At 39.9% G+C, this 16915-nt stretch overlaps 1 protein-coding gene across 1 annotated transcript in view; it reads left to right on the top strand.

Annotated features, from left to right (window-relative positions):
- CLTC (clathrin heavy chain) overlaps positions 1–16915 on the top strand; it is a 90408-nt gene that overhangs the window by 26153 nt on the left and 47340 nt on the right. The window contains exon 2 of the mRNA XM_063455272.1: positions 5560–5767. Coding sequence (XP_063311342.1) covers positions 5560–5767 — 208 coding nt within the window. The remainder of the gene's footprint in view (positions 1–5559; positions 5768–16915) is intronic.

Here is a 16915-nt window from a genome sequence, read left to right as displayed (position 1 = left end):
AAGTTTTAAAATAAGCTTTAAAAAGTTAAAAATTACTTTTTAAAAAAGTTTTAATAACGTTTAAGTAAAAAATAAAGACACCCCCCCCTTTACCCAGTCCAAATAAAAATGAACCCCTTCCCTGCCAGTCGATCACTGCCTACAGTGATCAAAATACAGTATCACAGTATCAGATCACAGTATTATACTGTGATCTAATTTGTTTTAACCCCTGAGGATTAACTTTTATTTATTTAACAACTCTCAGGGGTTCAATTTAATTAATTAAAATATTTTATAATTATATATTTTGCTAGCTGGGGTGGGTGGGAGTTATGGGAAAATGGGGAATTTACGGTTAGTGCTGCTTACTGCTAGGGGTTAACGGTAAAAAAAGCTTAGAAAAATTTTAAATCTGTAAAAAAAAGTTTTAAGAAAGTTTAGGAAAGTTTAAAAAAAGAAAATAAGCAAAATAAAAGTTTAAAAAGTTAAAGTATAAAAAGTAAAAAAAATACTCGTTACCACTATACCTGGAACAAACGAGAAAAAAATGATCCCACGCTAAAGTTCAAAATATGCCCTTTGAATTACCCCAGAGTGTATTCTTTAATAAATAGTATGTGTTTGGGGGGAAGTTTCAATAACCAACCATCTAAACTACTCCAAAATGGAACATGGCCACAGCGTACAACTTCAAAGTTAGAAAAAAAACTGAATGGCTGCGTCTCAAATGTGCCCCTTCAACATCCACATATACCTGGCATAAGGTCGGACAGCAATTTGGATCGGGATCCTCCCAACCGATTCACATAACGCACTGCAGAGACACTGTCCATGCGTAGTACCAGTGAACAATTGAAGTCTTTTGCAAAACTGCGGATTGCAAAGGATTCTGCGATTAATTCCAGGCAGTAGACGTGTAGAGCCCGTTCCGAGGGGGACCAAAGTCCCTCGGTGGACTTTTCCGCACACGTTGCGCCCCACCCGAGGAGGCTGGCATCAGATTCCAGGACTAAGTCTGGCTGCGATCCGAATATGGCTTTGCCATTCCAGGCTTGCATGTTGTGAAGCCACCAGTGGAGTTCTATACAGACTTCGTCTGTTGGAGAAATAAACTGGTCGTAGGAAGTGGACCGGTGTTTGTAATTGGTTTTGAGTTGCTGCATGGCTCGGTAGTGTAAGGCTCCCGGATATATAGCCTGGATAGAGGCCGGCAGCAGACCTGTAGTATGTGCCAAATCACGCAATCGAATCTGTTGGGCTGACAGCAATTTCAGAATGTCTCTCTTTATGGATTTGGTCTTTGTGGAAGGTAATTGTAAAATCGCCTCTATCAAATCTATTAGAAATCCGATCAGAGCAGAGCCATCACTGGTTTCATTAATTTTATGAAAAACCATGGTGCTGAGCAAAGACCGAAAGGATGGCATGTGAATTGCCAAATCTCCCCTTGCCAGAGGAATTAAAGGATAGCCCGATGGCTGCGAGCAATAGAGACTGTGAGGTATGCGTCCTTGAGATCGAATCTGGAAAACCAGTCTCTCACGCAAATGAATGCCCTCCATCTTGAAATGGCGATATCTGACCTGCCGAATCAGATTGAAAATTGGGAGAAGATCTCCTGTCTTCTTGCGAACCAGGAATATGTTGCTGAGAAAGGTATGTGGGAAAGGCGATCTTTCAATTGCTCTTTTTCCCACTAGTTTGTGTAACTCGGTTTGTAATGTGAGGTAGTCTGTTATAGACATTCATAACGGTGGTGTGTCCTGGAAGGGAGTGGAAAGAAATCTATCCTGAAACCATTGACTGTGTTTCGGATCCATAGATCCTGCGAAAGTGATTACCACTGTTGGAAAAATGGGTTAGTCGGCCCACTATAGGTATATTAAAAGATGGAAGGTTTATTACCTGGAGCCAAATGCAGAAAGATAAGTCCTGCGCTCACTCCCATCACTGGGCGACAGCAAAGACTACAGTACACATCAGCCCCAATATATAGTAGAAAAGAAAGTTACCTGGCAGATGGGCTTATCCTCTCATGGCCATTGGAGGTAACTAAAAAAACTCCATTTGTTTAAAAATACATAGGGATTAAGGAGAGAGCGCAGGTAAATTGTTTTTCTTTAGTTTTTATTACCTGGAGCAGTGCGTCCGCGTAGGGAAGCTGATCCACGTCCCCAGATGGATCCCCTGTTTGTGAACAACTGTCGGTATGGTTGGGTGGTTCCCGTATTCCAGTAATTGTCTGTGGGACGTAGCCTGTGAAGGCAGCTCTGCTGGTCGTTCGGTGTGACTGTGAACGAAATACGCTGCTTAGGAAGGATTTGGCTTTATTTAAGGTCGTGAAGACCTACACATGCTTAGATAAATCTCTTATAAAAGAGTCTCCAAATAATAAGCCGTTGGCTTCCGGTCCCAATTCCTGGGAACTTAAATCTGCTAGTTTAGCGTCAATTTTGTATAGTGCCGCCTTACTTCTTTCTGTGGACATGGCCTCATTGGCATTGCCTAAGAAATATAAAGCCCTCTGGGTCCATTCTCGCACAGTGCGCGGGTCAAATTCTCCACTGCTAATGGCTTCGTCAGCCAAAATAAGCATTTGGATAATAGGACCAGCAATATCTAGGAGCTTGTCCTGAGTTGCTTTAAGACCTTGCTCGATACCCTAGCGGGGGGGTCTTTGCTTGATGAGAAATGTCACCAACATAGGGTCAAATTCTGGCGTAAGTGCCACTTTATTTGGGATAGTTGACAGGGGGCATTCGGCTCCAAGTTACAGAAGTTGGAAATGTGCGCAGGCAGGGCCCATTTGGCAGAGCGTGGGTGTTTAATGACCATAGGGTCAAAGAAGGGAACGCTCAAGGCATCCCGAAGGGTGTCTGACTCGGGTTCCATGGGTTTAGTGTGAATTAAATCTGGAGTATCAATATAAGTTTCTTTGACAAATTCCAACGGAGGGGTCTTGTAGCGCATTCGCTGAAAACTCCCCATCAGAATAGCCAAGATAATAATAGTCTACCACAGATGTAGAACCTTCTAAGGGGTCTGTAGTAGCCTGAGCGGGGCGAGTGAAGGACTACTTAAGGGACTTGGCATGAGCCTTGCCTGCAGATATACTATCTTTCCAGGGGCGTTTGCGCCTTACCTCCTCATCCGAAAGCTGGGAGTCTTCGGAATCAGAGGGCAGGCGCATAGGGTTAAGAGGGCAGGGGTTAACCTAGGTAGAAGTCTTGTCGTGAAAGGCTGCTAGCGCCTTGGGAATAGATTCCGCAATAGTGGAAATGAGCCATGTTCGGAGTTCCTGTGAAACTGCAGGCTCAGATTGGTCAGACATGTTGGATCTTATTCGTGGTAGAACTGACAATAGTCAAAGCAATACAACTTTGCAATAAATGGGGTTCACCCACTGTATAAAAAGATAATTGTAAGTGCGGCAGTTCAATATTTAGTGGGTTTTGCCACTAATTTATAGTAATAAGATTAAACCACTATAATAGGCAGTGAGGTTTCACTTGTAAGGGTCAAACCAGGTGTGTGTGTGTGTGTGTGTATATATATATATATATATATATTATTTAGAAAAATATATGTGGGGTTACCACTATTAATTCAAAGGTGAGTTCACCTTGGTATTGGTAATTGACTTGGAGTTGTGTTGTTTAAGTGTTCCCTTAATTCTTTTGAGCTATGTATGTATGTGTGTATATTTTTTTTCCTTTTTTTTTTTTTTTGAATACCTTTTTAGACCGCATCTCTTACATGCCTTAATTTTAATTTACTATACTGTGATGCACTGCAATACATGTAGCTGTGTACATGTTTATTGGGAACTTTTGCTTTTTCAAGGAAACTGGGTGGAGTGGAGAAATTTGTTTGCACAATTCAGCAGTGGATTACAAAATATCTGCTCATGTGCATATATAAACATCTGTTCATGTTGGAATTTTTTTTATTCCATGTGTACATTAGGATTTATGGGATACGTAGTTCAATCCCTCAGCTGCATATTCACCAATCACATAAAAATAATGACAACCTTGGTTGGTCTCTGTTAATACACAGCTCAGTTCACATTTTTGTGAACAGATCCAGAGACGTGGAAATCCATGCATGTTTACCTGGGACATGCAGGTTTTTTTTTAAATTATATTATCCCTGCTGTGGACAAGTGGCAGGCTGCCTTGGTGAAGTGGGAATCAGAGCTGGTACACATACCTGTAATGGCTCCCTCAGTCTGGCGCTCTTTAGGGCATCAGAGTGCAGCCACAGGTTGTTCCCAGCTTGCACTGTGACTCACTAAGTGCTGAACTGTGAGGGCGCCATTACTTGAAGTGCAATCCTCATGAGTTAAGCACTGCTTTACCTCCAGGGAGTATCACCCCACTTCTGCCCGTTCGACCTCCTGGAAACATCGCCCACCTTCCTTAAAAATAATTCCAAGCAGGATCAGGAACTAAACAGCACCACACATACATTACATACAGCCAGAAAAACTCCATACACATCACACAAAGCCATCAGACAGTACACACACACATCACATAAAGCCAGCACACGCATATTACATACAGCCAGCATGCATACAAATTACATAGCCTCCACACTTATTACATGCAACTAGTACACCCCCACACACATCACATACAGCCAGCACAGATGAAACACACACTGCTCATAGCCAACACAGTCCAGCACACTATGCACACGAAATACACAGCCAGCATACATAATGGGAGGACACAGGTTAAGACACTCAAGGTAATTAATAAAACTCAGAATTTTTAAAAAATATGGCAAAACCGCAGCATTTATAGTCATGTTGTGACTATAACGGAGTTGGAGAATTTTTCCACATCAGCTCTTTTTGTTTATTGTTTTTCATGTCGATGTCCAGGGCTCTCGGCAGGGGCTCCAATTTCAGTATCTGAAATTATTTTGTCAGGAGAAGGTTGGGCTACATCTTTATTTGCTTGGTAAATTTTATTTTTACATTTTTATTTTTTTAATTCCATACCTTGAGGACTGTGTTCTACAATCTCCCAGGTTGTTTGTGTTTCCAGCTTAAACCTTGTCCAGTGCCAGAAAGAGGAGGTGGGAGGTGTCATTCTAGATTGTCTTCCAAATGGTCATGGATGGAAGGCAAAAGTAAATTTCCTCCTTTGGCATGTAAAGCCTTGTACTCTGCCCTGTAACCTTTCAAATGTTGCAAAGTTACAGTACTTGGAGTGACTCTGTAATATTTTATAGATTATATTAAAAAGAGAAAAAAAAGGGGTTATAGGCAGATTTGTTTTACTCCTGTAATGGCAACCTTCAAATTACATTATTTGTTTCTCCATGAAGTACCATGTGTGTGACTTATGTTGAAAGTACAGGTTATTCAGCATATGAAAGATTAGATGGGTCTATTTTTATTATGTTATCAGAATAATCAAATTTATTGTTTAAGCATCATATGTGGTGTGATTTTTAAAGAATGGGAATGTTTAAAACGTCATTGTGTTTTGTAAAGTGTATTGCCAGTATATGTTTCCAGTATATTTGCTTATTTTAACAAATACTATTTCCTTATTTTCACAGCTCCAAAATCTGGGTATTAATCCAGCCAACATTGGATTCAGCACTCTGACCATGGAGTCTGACAAATTCATTTGTATCAGGGAGAAAGTAGGAGAACAGGCCCAGGTGGTGATCATTGACATGAATGACCCTACCAACCCTATCCGCAGGCCCATTTCAGCTGACAATGCTATCATGAATCCAGCCAGCAAGGTCATTGCTCTGAAAGGTATGCTATTCTCTATTTTCCTGCTATTACATGTAACATTGGCTATTTATTATACTCCTTATTTTACCGATTTGTTTTTGGTCACTGACCTTGATCAAGATCCCATGTACATGAACACAACCTACCTCTGACTTGTTCCATTTTAACTTGCATTGGCATGACATTTAATCTCCAGTATATGAGAGATATAGTATCAAAACCTTCTACCAAATAGATTGCTAACTCTGCTTAAAGGCACACCTCCCACAAACACATTCTGTACAGCCAGCACACCTTCCCCACACACATTCCATCCAGTAAAGAACCCCCACACCCACCCAAACTAACTTTAAAGTCCTGACTGTCACTGTGTGTAGCTGCTGAATGTTAAACCTATGGAGGTTTCTCCATCACTCGCTGGGCTTTTGTAGTTTCCATTTCATTTGCCAAAAACACAGCTAATTCTTCAGGGCTGTATTCAGTACATCTGGAGTCTTGATTTTGAATTCCACAACTGAGAGAGTCATTTTGCTACCAGTATAAATATATATTGATGTAGTCCTCTACAAAACTGCACTACAGCCCTGGAACGACGACTGCCTTTTGTAGTTATGGTACAAGAACTCTGTACTATCAATACTTAGATGGATATTATAAGCACCAAAACAACTTTAGCTTAATGAAGCAATTTCGGTGTATAGATCATGCCCCTGCAGTCTCGATGCTCAATTCTCAAGGAGTTAAATTGCTTTTTTTTTTGGTTTTGTTTATGCAGCCTTAGTCATACCTCCCTGCATGTGACTTACACCGCCTTCCTAAACACTTCCTGTAAAGAGAGATCTAATTTTCACTTCCTTTATTGCAGTCTGTTTTATTTAGAATTGCATATTTCCTGCTCTGTTAAAGCGGATCGTCACTGCCTGGAGTCGTTGCATAACTTGCAAAGACTCTGACATCTCAGCAGGGGGTCAGGGGTAGGGATGCAGGCAAGGGTAAGTTTTACTCACCTGAACCAGTCTCTCATGGGAGCTGCCATCCTCTTCTGTCTGAGCCGATGTCAGAGCTGTGCGCATGTGCAAGAAAACAGCATTGAGGTCTATAGATGATCCCACGAGACTGCGGGATCCTTCATAGAAAGAGCTTAAAGAACCACTATAGTGCCAAGAAAACAAGTCTTTTCCAGGCACTATAGTGTTAATAGGTCCCCCTCCCACCGGGTTCAAGACGGGTTAATCACTTGCCTTTCTCCAGCGCCGGGGACTCTCCTCCCTTTTCCGACGTCATCCACCAAATGCGCATGCGCGTCAAGAGCCGCGCGCGCAGTCAATCAGTCCATAGGAAAGCATTTCTCAATGCTTTCCTATGGATGGCAGCGTCTTCTCACTGAAAATCACAGTGAGAAGCGCCTGTAGCGGCTGTCAAAAAGACAGCCACTAGAGGCTGGATTAACCCTATTGTAAATATTGCAGTTTCTCTGAAACTAAGTTTACAGCAGGCAGGGTTATCCCTAGATGGACCTAGCACCCAGACCACTTCATTGAGCTGAAGTGGTCAGGTTGCCTTTAGGGTTCCTTTAAATTCCCTGCCTGATGGCGGTACCTCCATTCAATTGTTAAACTTTGTCAGACTGAGGAAAAATTTGGAGGTAAAATAGTATTTTCTCTCCGTATATCTTTTGACTGGTTTGGAATTTCAGTGAATTGCAATACAGTCAATCTGAATAATTCGTAAAGATTCTGTCTTTTTATTTTTGATGTGTGGGGTGTGACAGTTCTACTTTAATAGCCTTTTAGACCATGATTAAAGTTTAATTTACAGAGCAAGGCGATACAAAGTTGAACATATGATTGAAAATAAAACCATTTTTTATGCAGACTTTGTGTCCGTCAAAAGAGGTGAGTACAGCATCAATGTTCTATGGAGGATCCCGCGAGGCAGGTCAATAGTGACAGTTTAGGGATTGACACTTCTTCGCGGCAGTAGCTCCACCCAGTGTCGATTTGACAAATGGCTTGGGTTGCTTTTATATAGTAGCTTTCACTTTTTTTTTTTTCCTCATCTCAAAATATATGTATTTTTAAACAAGAATTTTTAGCACTGAATCACTGTCAGCTATTTTGTCCCTGCCAAATTAACACAAGACACTTGTGTCAGTTTTATGAAGAACATATTAACAGCTGTTTGGCATGGCTCTGAAGGTTCCCCTCTGCACTCTCTTACTACTTGTAAACTGCACTTTTTTCACAAAGGTGAAGCTTAATATCTACAAACCTCAAGTACAGCATAGAGCCTAATGCTCTTTAAACACTCTTGCTTTTGGTAAAAAGACTGCATGTAACCTGGAAAGTCTAAACTCCCACCAAGATTGGAAAACACTTCCTGCCTAGAAAGTGCTTAAGATAAGATTGCTCCCAGTGAACATATACAATCACATACTTTGTATCTTTTACGTTTTAAACAATCCTTCATAGACACAGTATAAGTATAGTATGTGTTTTAAATGGGCACACAGTGGAATAATAACTTTAATGAAGGTAACCGTTTTGGAGGGTGGATTAGGTATCCAATAAACCCCTTCTGGGAAATGCACTATAAAAAGGCTGGTACCTCCTGCACTGATGGATAAATGTTGGGGTAACTTTATAATTGTTTAATTCCTGTTATTCCAAACTCCTGTTATTCCAAACCAGCATGTTTAGACTATAGTTAATTAAGCATTTGTTATAATTTAACCGATCTACTACTTTCCTATCTGTATTGTGTGATGCCATTTGAGTATAAGTGACACCTACATAACATGAATGTTATAATGTATTTACATGTGTACTAAATAAATTAAGCTTAATGAAGCAGTTTTGGTGTATATATCATGCCTCTGATGTTTCACTGTTCAATCAACTGCCATTTAGGAGTTAAATCACTTTTGTTTGTTTATGCAGACCTTGTCACACCTCCTCTGGATGTGTCTGACACAGCCTTCATGAAAACAAAATGGTTTCATTTTCAATCAGATGTAATTTACTTTAAAGGTTTTTATCTCCTTCTCTGTAAATTGAACTCTAACTGCATACAGGAGGCTCCTTTAGGGTCTAGCAAGCTATTAACAGAGCAGGAAATAAAACATTCGATTTGAAACAGAATTTACAATAAAGGAAGTTTAAACATTAGATGACTTTGTAGGAAATGCTGAGCAACTCATATGCAGGGAGGTGTGCCTATGGTTGCATAAACAAAGTGATTTATTTCCTAAATGGCCAATAACTGAGCAGTAAGACTGCAGGGGCATGATCTATAAACCAAAACTGCTTAATTAAGCTAAAGTTGTCTTGGTGACTAGAGTGTCCCTTTAACATTAATATTGTTTGTAATTGTGATAAAATGACCGGTTATGAAAAGAAAAGAATCTAGATATTGACCCATTTTTACTATTATGAATGTATAATTCAGATGATAGAGGTGCTTTTTATATGAGTGACAATAAAGGGAAGTTTAATTTATAGGTACTTCTTGTAGAACGTGTTTGATTTACCATATGATCCTCTTGTGGGAGTGCAAGAAATCCTTTCATATGCTTTGCAGCAACTCTTTTTATATGCAGTTTAGCCTGTTAGAAACCAAATATCAGTGTATCTGAGATGTACTTTGAAATAGCTGGTTAATAAAGTATTTTGTAAAATATTTGAAGACTATTTCAACACAGTCATATTAAAGTGAGATAAATGTTTATAGATATTCCAATTTTATTTTTCTTGAATTTCTTTTACTGCAATGCATTTTGAAATTAAAATTTTGTTATTGAACGTTTTGTTTTTTTAATGTTGCATTACTCTTTTGTTTTGTCACATTTTTTTAATGCTTCTTGTGTGTATGCAGATGGTGAGTTATTTCAATTTGGATTGTAAAAGTCATTGTCCTGTTTTTATGAAAAGCACTACTGTGGTTTATGTAGATTAATTTTAAGGGTTTTTTTTTTATCAAAAGCATTCTTGTAATGGTTAATTACGGTACATGGGGGAAAAAAACCCTTTATTTTACAAAATTTTTAATTTATTTTTTCCCGCTTTAATTTGATAGTACCAGTCCTCCCTTTTATCCTGCTCTCAGTCTAACATTTTCCAGCAGGCATTATTCTGGGTTATCTACCAAGTGAGAATTGTTGGGAATTCACAGTGAATTTCGAATTAAAGGCCATCATAGCCAAGCTGGAAATATTTTCTTCTATGTTGGCCATGAAGGAAAACTGTAATGAAATCATCACTTTTCGTGTTATAATAAAAAAAATAAGTTTTATTGATTTGTTTTCTTAGAAAATTTGACTTTTTTACAGGTTGGATTTTATTTAAATCCAGGCAGTTAACCTTTTACCTCTAAGTATTTTAAATAAGAGATTTAAATAAACAGATTTATTTATTTTAATCCATTATAGATCCTGTTTGTTTTCTTTTTAAATCTGGTTGAACAGCCATATTAAGGTCAGCAAGTTAGGTTGAGTAGCAGTTTGCCAGATAACCAGAGTTGAACACAGCATGCCTGCTCAGCCAAATTTTAAAATGTTGTTAAATAGAATAAACTTTAAAAAATGAAAATAAGAGAAGTGAAAAGTTGATGACATTTTAAATTTGAGAATACCTTTAAATTCACTTTGATTTCTCAAGAATTCTCGCTGTTGGTAATAACACGGTTTTAAAGCTATTATTCTGACATTTCGCCATGTCATACTTACACACTATTCTTACTTGCAGATGACCACATTGTTCATTAAGTACACTATAACGGTTTGCTTAAAACAAGTGTTTTAAAAAAAAAAAAAAATGTACAGGGCCATAACACTACCTAAAATGTTTACCTTGTTACGTTGGTGGCTCCTGTCATAGGTAAAAGTTTTGCAATTGTGGAAAAACTAGTAAAACACAGTAGGCTGTATTCTGTAGGAGACCACTATCCCCATGTCATTAAAAGGGAAGTTAGACATGGGTGAGTAAATGTTATTTATTACCCTGAGAGCAGAATACAAGATGAAGACTAATATCAAAGATGGCTGATGGTCTGTTATTTTACCCTTAACAACAAAGTGGAAAAGGGAACATTTTATTTTGGGAGGGGGTGGGAACACCATTTTTTTTATTTTTTGCCTCGTAAATATGTTAAGAAGCATTTTGACTTTTTGTAAACAGGACTGTGGCTTGTATGATCTGATTCTTAATGTGAACCCTTTTAGTGTGCTTTACATAATCCCCCCTAATGTGCTTTTCATATCGTTTGGGGAAATAATGGGCATTGTTCAGGCAATATTTGCTTGATCTGAATCGAAGAAATAAAAACTTGCTACTACTAGTGTTTGCACTAGAACTTGTTCCTGTTCGTAACCTTATCATATAGAAACATAGATTGTAGTAGTGGAAATTCACCTTTCTAATCTGCTAATTTTATCAATTTTGTCATTACGTGTCTCTAGATAAAGTGCAGTCTAACCTTTACATCACTATATTGTACTGTTTATCCATTACTTAACATTGTAGACAATAGAAGAATAGATAAGCTGTGAATAAAGCGGAGTTGGAGAATTTTTGTGGATCTGCTACAAATTTATTACTTGAATTTAAATGGCTAATTTTGCTAAATTACATAAAAAGCCACCAGAGTCCTGTTATATATGTTAATGGAGCTTTATTTCACATGCCCTTTAAAGAATGGATCTTCTAAAGCTCTGGAACGAAGTTTAGTCCTCTTAGGCCATGCTATCAAGCAGACACATTATATAGACTGTGACAGCTACACATTGGCTCATGCTTTTTGTGCTCAGGCAGCAATAGTTTACAGATACACTAAAATGACCATGATAATTTTTTTTTTTTTTTAAATACAATACAGAAATATAGTAGGCATTATGTAGAAATATAAGGGGAAATGTGGAAAAAGTCCAGCAACAAGGTGGATTGCTTCCCAGGCATCCTAGTCCATCATAATAATAATAATAATAAGGCTATGTCACTTGTCTAATATATTCAACTCAATTGAAAATGATGGTAAAAGAGCATGTTGCCTCCAATTGGCAGCTGTCAGACTGGTGGCGATCAGAATTTTGCCATTAGCTAGTGTTGTAGGATAAACATTCTATATTTTGGAGGGCTCAAGAAAAGACATAGAATGTCAGCAAATTGTATTAGATGGTTAGTGTCTGTTATTTGGTAGATGTGTTTAAGAGCAAGCTTACAATTAGCTTGGCTAATAGAGCTTGGTTGCTTCATCTAAGTGTTGCTTCTAAGTGTGTGTGTGGTTGGAGATATTCTGGAGAGTTTTACAGAAGCTTCAACTGTCTAAGAGCTGTGCTAAGAGTTCTTTTTTACTGTTACAGGTAAGATTCATCTGTAGGAAAAGGTTACTGACTGCACAAGGTTTGATTTCCTGTTGGTAATTATAAGGCATTTGATTGGATTAGGTAGCTACTTGCTATTGATTGCTATTTAAATTAGCTATTGTTTGCTAATAAGCAGAGGCCTACCCAGGTGTTAAACATTCCTAGTGGGAGGTGATTTTAGGAGTATATAAGGGTAGTTGTCATTAGCTTGGCTAATAGAGCTTGGTTGCTTCATCTAAGTGTTGCTTCTAAGTGTGTGTGTGTGTGGTTGGAGATATTCTGGAGAGTTTTACAGAAGCTTCAACTGTCTAAGAGCTGTGCTAAGAGTTCTTTTTTACTGTTACAGGTAAGATTCATCTGTAGGAAAAGGTTACTGACTGCACAAGGTTTGATTTCCTGTTGGTAATTATAAGGCATTTGATTGGATTAGGTAGCTACTTGCTATTGATTGCTATTTAAATTAGCTATTGTTTGCTAATAAGCAGAGGCCTACCCAGGTGTTAAACATTCCTAGTGGGAGGTGATTTTAGGAGTATATAAGGGTAGTTGTCATTAGCTTGGCTAATAGAGCTTGGTTGCTTCATCTAAGTGTTGCTTCTAAGTGTCTGTGGTTGGAGATATTCTGGAGAGTGTTGCTTCTAAGTGTGTGTGTGGTTGGAGATATTCTGGAGAGTGTTGCTTCTAAGTGTGTGTGTGGTTGGAGATATTCTGGAGATAAGCTGGAGGTAATCCGAGGTATTCAGGAGGATAAATAAAAAGTTAAGGTTTGTTTGATTTCAATTATTCACCTCATTGGAATGGCAGACTTAGTTCAGTGTAATAGTTGCTTTGCATTTGTTTCACGTTCCACTTTTTGGAGGTTTGGTTGTTGTCTAATCTGTAGACAGTTCTCTATTTTGCGGCAGGAGATTGTATTTTTGAAGTCTGAGATTTGTAAATTATCTGGTAAACAAACTCAGGCTGGAACTGCTGCAAAGCCACTGCCGCAGAGACATACTAGGAATGGCAGATGGATTACTGTAGGATCTGGTAGACTTGGAGTTGTGGATAAAAGGCATATTGCACAGTCTGTTGCTCTACATAATTCATTTTCTGCACTTTCAGAGTGTAGTGGTGTCGTGGAGAGAGGCACTGAGGCTAGTGGTGTTGTGCAGAGAGGCACTGAGGCTAGTGGTGTTGTGCAGAGAGGCACTGAGGCTAGTGGTGTTGTGCAGAGAGGCACTGAGGCTAGTGGTGTTGTGCAGAGAGGCACTGAGGCTAGTGGTGTTGTGCAGAGAGGCACTGAGGCTAGTGGTGTTGTGAAGAGAGGCACTGAGGCTAGTGGTGTTGTGCAGAGAGGCACTGAGGCTAGTGGTGTTGTGCAGAGAGGCACTGAGGCTAGTGGTGTTGTGCAGAGAGGCACTGAGGCTAGTGGTGTTGTGCAGAGAGGCACTGAGGCTAGTGGTGTTGTGCAGAGAGGCACTGAGGCTAGTGGTGTTGTGCAGAGAGGCACTGAGGCTAGTGGTGTTGTGCAGAGAGGCACTGAGGCTAGTGGTGTTGTGCAGAGAGGCACTGAGGCTAGTGGTGTTGTGCAGAGAGGCACTGAGGCTAGTGGTGTTGTGCAGAGAGGCACTGAGGCTAGTGGTGTTGTGCAGAGAGGCACTGAGGCTAGTGGTGTTGTGCAGAGAGGCACTGAGGCTAGTGGTGTTGTGCAGAGAGGCACTGAGGCTAGTGGTGTTGTGCAGAGAGGCACTGAGGCTAGTGGTGTTGTGCAGAGAGGCACTGAGGCTAGTGGTGTTGTGCAGAGAGGCACTGAGGCTAGTGGTGTTGTGCAGAGAGGCACTGAGGCTAGTGGTGTTGTGCAAAGAGGCACTGAGGCTAGTGGTGTTGTGCAGAGAGGCACTGAGGCTAGTGGTGTTGTGCAGAGAGGCACTGAGGCTAGTGGTGTTGTGCAGAGAGGCACTGAGGCTAGTGGTGTTGTGCAGAGAGGCACTGAGGCTAGTGGTGTTGTGCAGAGAGGCACTGAGGCTAGTGGTGTTGTGCAGAGAGGCACTGAGGCTAGTGGTGTTGTGCAGAGAGGCACTGAGGCTAGTGGTGTTGTGCAGAGAGGCACTGAGGCTAGTGGTGTTGTGCAGAGAGGCACTGAGGCTAGTGGTGTTGTGAAGAGAGGCACTGAGGCTAGTGGTGTTGTGAAGAGAGGCACTGAGGCTAGTGGTGTTGTGAAGAGAGGCACTGAGGCTAGTGGTGTTGTGAAGAGAGGCACTGAGGCTAGTGGTGTTGTGCAGAGAGGCACTGAGGCTAGTGGTGTTGTGCAGAGAGGCACTGAGGCTAGTGGTGTTGTGCAGAGAGGCACTGAGGCTAGTGGTGTTGTGCAGAGAGGCTTGGTGAGGCCTAATAGAAAGCAGTTGTTGGTGGGGGATTCCATCATAAGAGGTGTGGAGATGGACAATGGTGGTCTTGTGAGGTGTCTTCCCGGAGCTACTGCTCACAGAGACAGGAGACGTATCGGTAATATTGTTAAGCAAGCAAAGCAGGAAGGGGAATTGGATGTACTTGTCCATTTAGGGACAAATGACTTGGCTTGCAATGAGGTTTCAGAGGTTAAGGAAGTTTTTAGTGTTTTTGCCAATGATATACGGCAGGTTGCTTCCACACTGTCATTCTCTGAAGTCCTGCCTGTGCATAACACTCAGAATGACAGGCGGATGCGTATTAGGGACTTTAACTTGTGGCTTGGTGAATGGTGTCGGGAGCAAGGATTTGGCTTTATTGCTCATGGTAGCTCTGTTTGGAATGGAAATAAACTGTACAAAAAAGATGGTTTGCATCTTTCTCAAAAGGGAACAAATGTTCTCAGTGAGCAGTTCAGAGGTTTTGCTAGGATGTATTTAAACTAGGAGGGGGGGGCAAAAGGGTGATAAAACATCAATCCAATTGTCCCCCAAAACAAGGACAGAAGGTGCCTGTAGCAAGTGTGTTAAAAAATGATAAGCTTAGAGTCATGTCTACAAATGCTCGCAGTTTAGGGAATAAGATCCATGAACTTGTGGCAATAATGGCAACTGATAGTGTAGATTTAGTCGCTGTTACTGAGACATGGTATAATGAGAAAAATGACTGGGACATAGCAATACCAGGGTACTCTTTATATAGAAAAGACAGGGAAGGCAAGAAAGGGGGAGGGGTGGCCCTGTATGTAAAGAATAGCATAAAATCTAGCCTAATAAAGGTTAGTGAGGCGAACATAGAGTCAGTTTGGGCTACGTTAGAATTTGGTAATCACACAGTAACTCGTGTAGGTGTGATTTATAGGCCCCCAGGACAAATTGAAGAGTTAGATAATCTACTAGTTGAAGAAATAGCTAAAATGACAATGAAGGGGGAAGTTATCATCATGGGTGACTTTAATCTTCCTGATATAATCTGGAAAACAAAAAAAGCTACTTGTGCCAGGAGCACACATATTCTAAACTCCCTACTGGGATTGTCTCTAAAACAAGTCGTTGAGGAGCCAACTCGTAAAGAGGCCATACTAGATTTAGTGTTAACAAATGGAGATTTGGTATCAGATATTACTGTAGGTGAAAGTTTAGGATCCAGTGATCATCAGTCAGTGTGGTTTAATATAAGAACAGTGACTGAGTCACACCACACAAAAACAAAAGTTTTAGACTTTAGAAAAACAGACTTTTCCAAAATTAGAATATGTGTAAAGGAGTCATTATCAGACTGGAGCAATTTAAATGGAGTCCAAAAGAAATGGGATTATTTAAAAGTTGCACTACTGAAGGCAACAGAAAATTGCATTAGGCTTGTCAGTAAAAGCAAAAAATTCAAGAAACCACTGTGGTACTCCACAGATGTAGCCAAAATAGTAAAAAACAAAAAGTTAGCATTTAGTAATTATAAAAAAAACCAGAGTGAGGAAGACAGAATGACCTATAAGATTAGGCAGAAAGAGGCTAAGCAAGTTATAAGAGCTTCCAAATCACACACAGAAGAGAAAATAGCACAGTCAGTAAAAAAGGGGGACAAAACCTTTTTTAGATACATAAATGAGAAAAGAAAAGTAAAACAAGGATTAGTTAGATTAAAAACAAAAGAAGGAAGGTATGTAGATGAGGATAAAGGTCTAGCTGACTGCCTCAATGAATATTTTTGTTCGGTATTTACAGATGAAAATGAAGGAAAGGGACCTCAGTTAAGAAAAAGGATAAATGAGTCATTTATTACACGTGAGTTTACAGAGGAAGAGGTTCTATTTCAACTGTCAAAAGTAAAGACAAATAAGTCAATGGGACCTGATGGAATACACCCAAAGCTATTAAAAGAGCTTAGTGGTGTACTAGCAAAACCATTAACAGATTTATTTAACCAATCATTGATAACAGGAGTAGTCCCAGAAGATTGGAAGTTAGCGAATGTTGTGCCCATTCACAAGAAAGGTAATAGGGAGGAGTCGGGCAACTATAGGCCAGTAAGCCTAACTTCAGTAGTGGGGAAAGTGATGGAAACCATGTTAAAGGATAGGATTGTTGAACATCTAAAAACACACGGATTTCAAGATCAGAGACAACATGGGTTTACTTCAGGGAGATCATGCCAAACTAATCTTATTGATTTTTTTGATTGGGTAACTAAAATTATAGATCAGGGTGGTGCAGTAGACATTGCTTACCTCGATTTCAGTAAGGCTTTTGACACTGTTGCACATAGAAGGCTTATCAACAAACTACAATCTTTGAGTTTGGATTCCAATATTGTTGAATGGGTAAGGCAGTGGCTGAGTGACAGGCAACAGAGGGTTGTAGTCAATGGAGTATATTCGAAGC

Source organism: Pelobates fuscus, chromosome 1 (genome assembly GCF_036172605.1).
Source record: "Pelobates fuscus isolate aPelFus1 chromosome 1, aPelFus1.pri, whole genome shotgun sequence".
Lineage (NCBI taxonomy): Eukaryota > Metazoa > Chordata > Amphibia > Anura > Pelobatidae > Pelobates > Pelobates fuscus.
The sequence above is the reverse complement of the archived record's forward strand: the minus strand, read 5'-3'. Positions and strand labels throughout refer to the sequence as shown.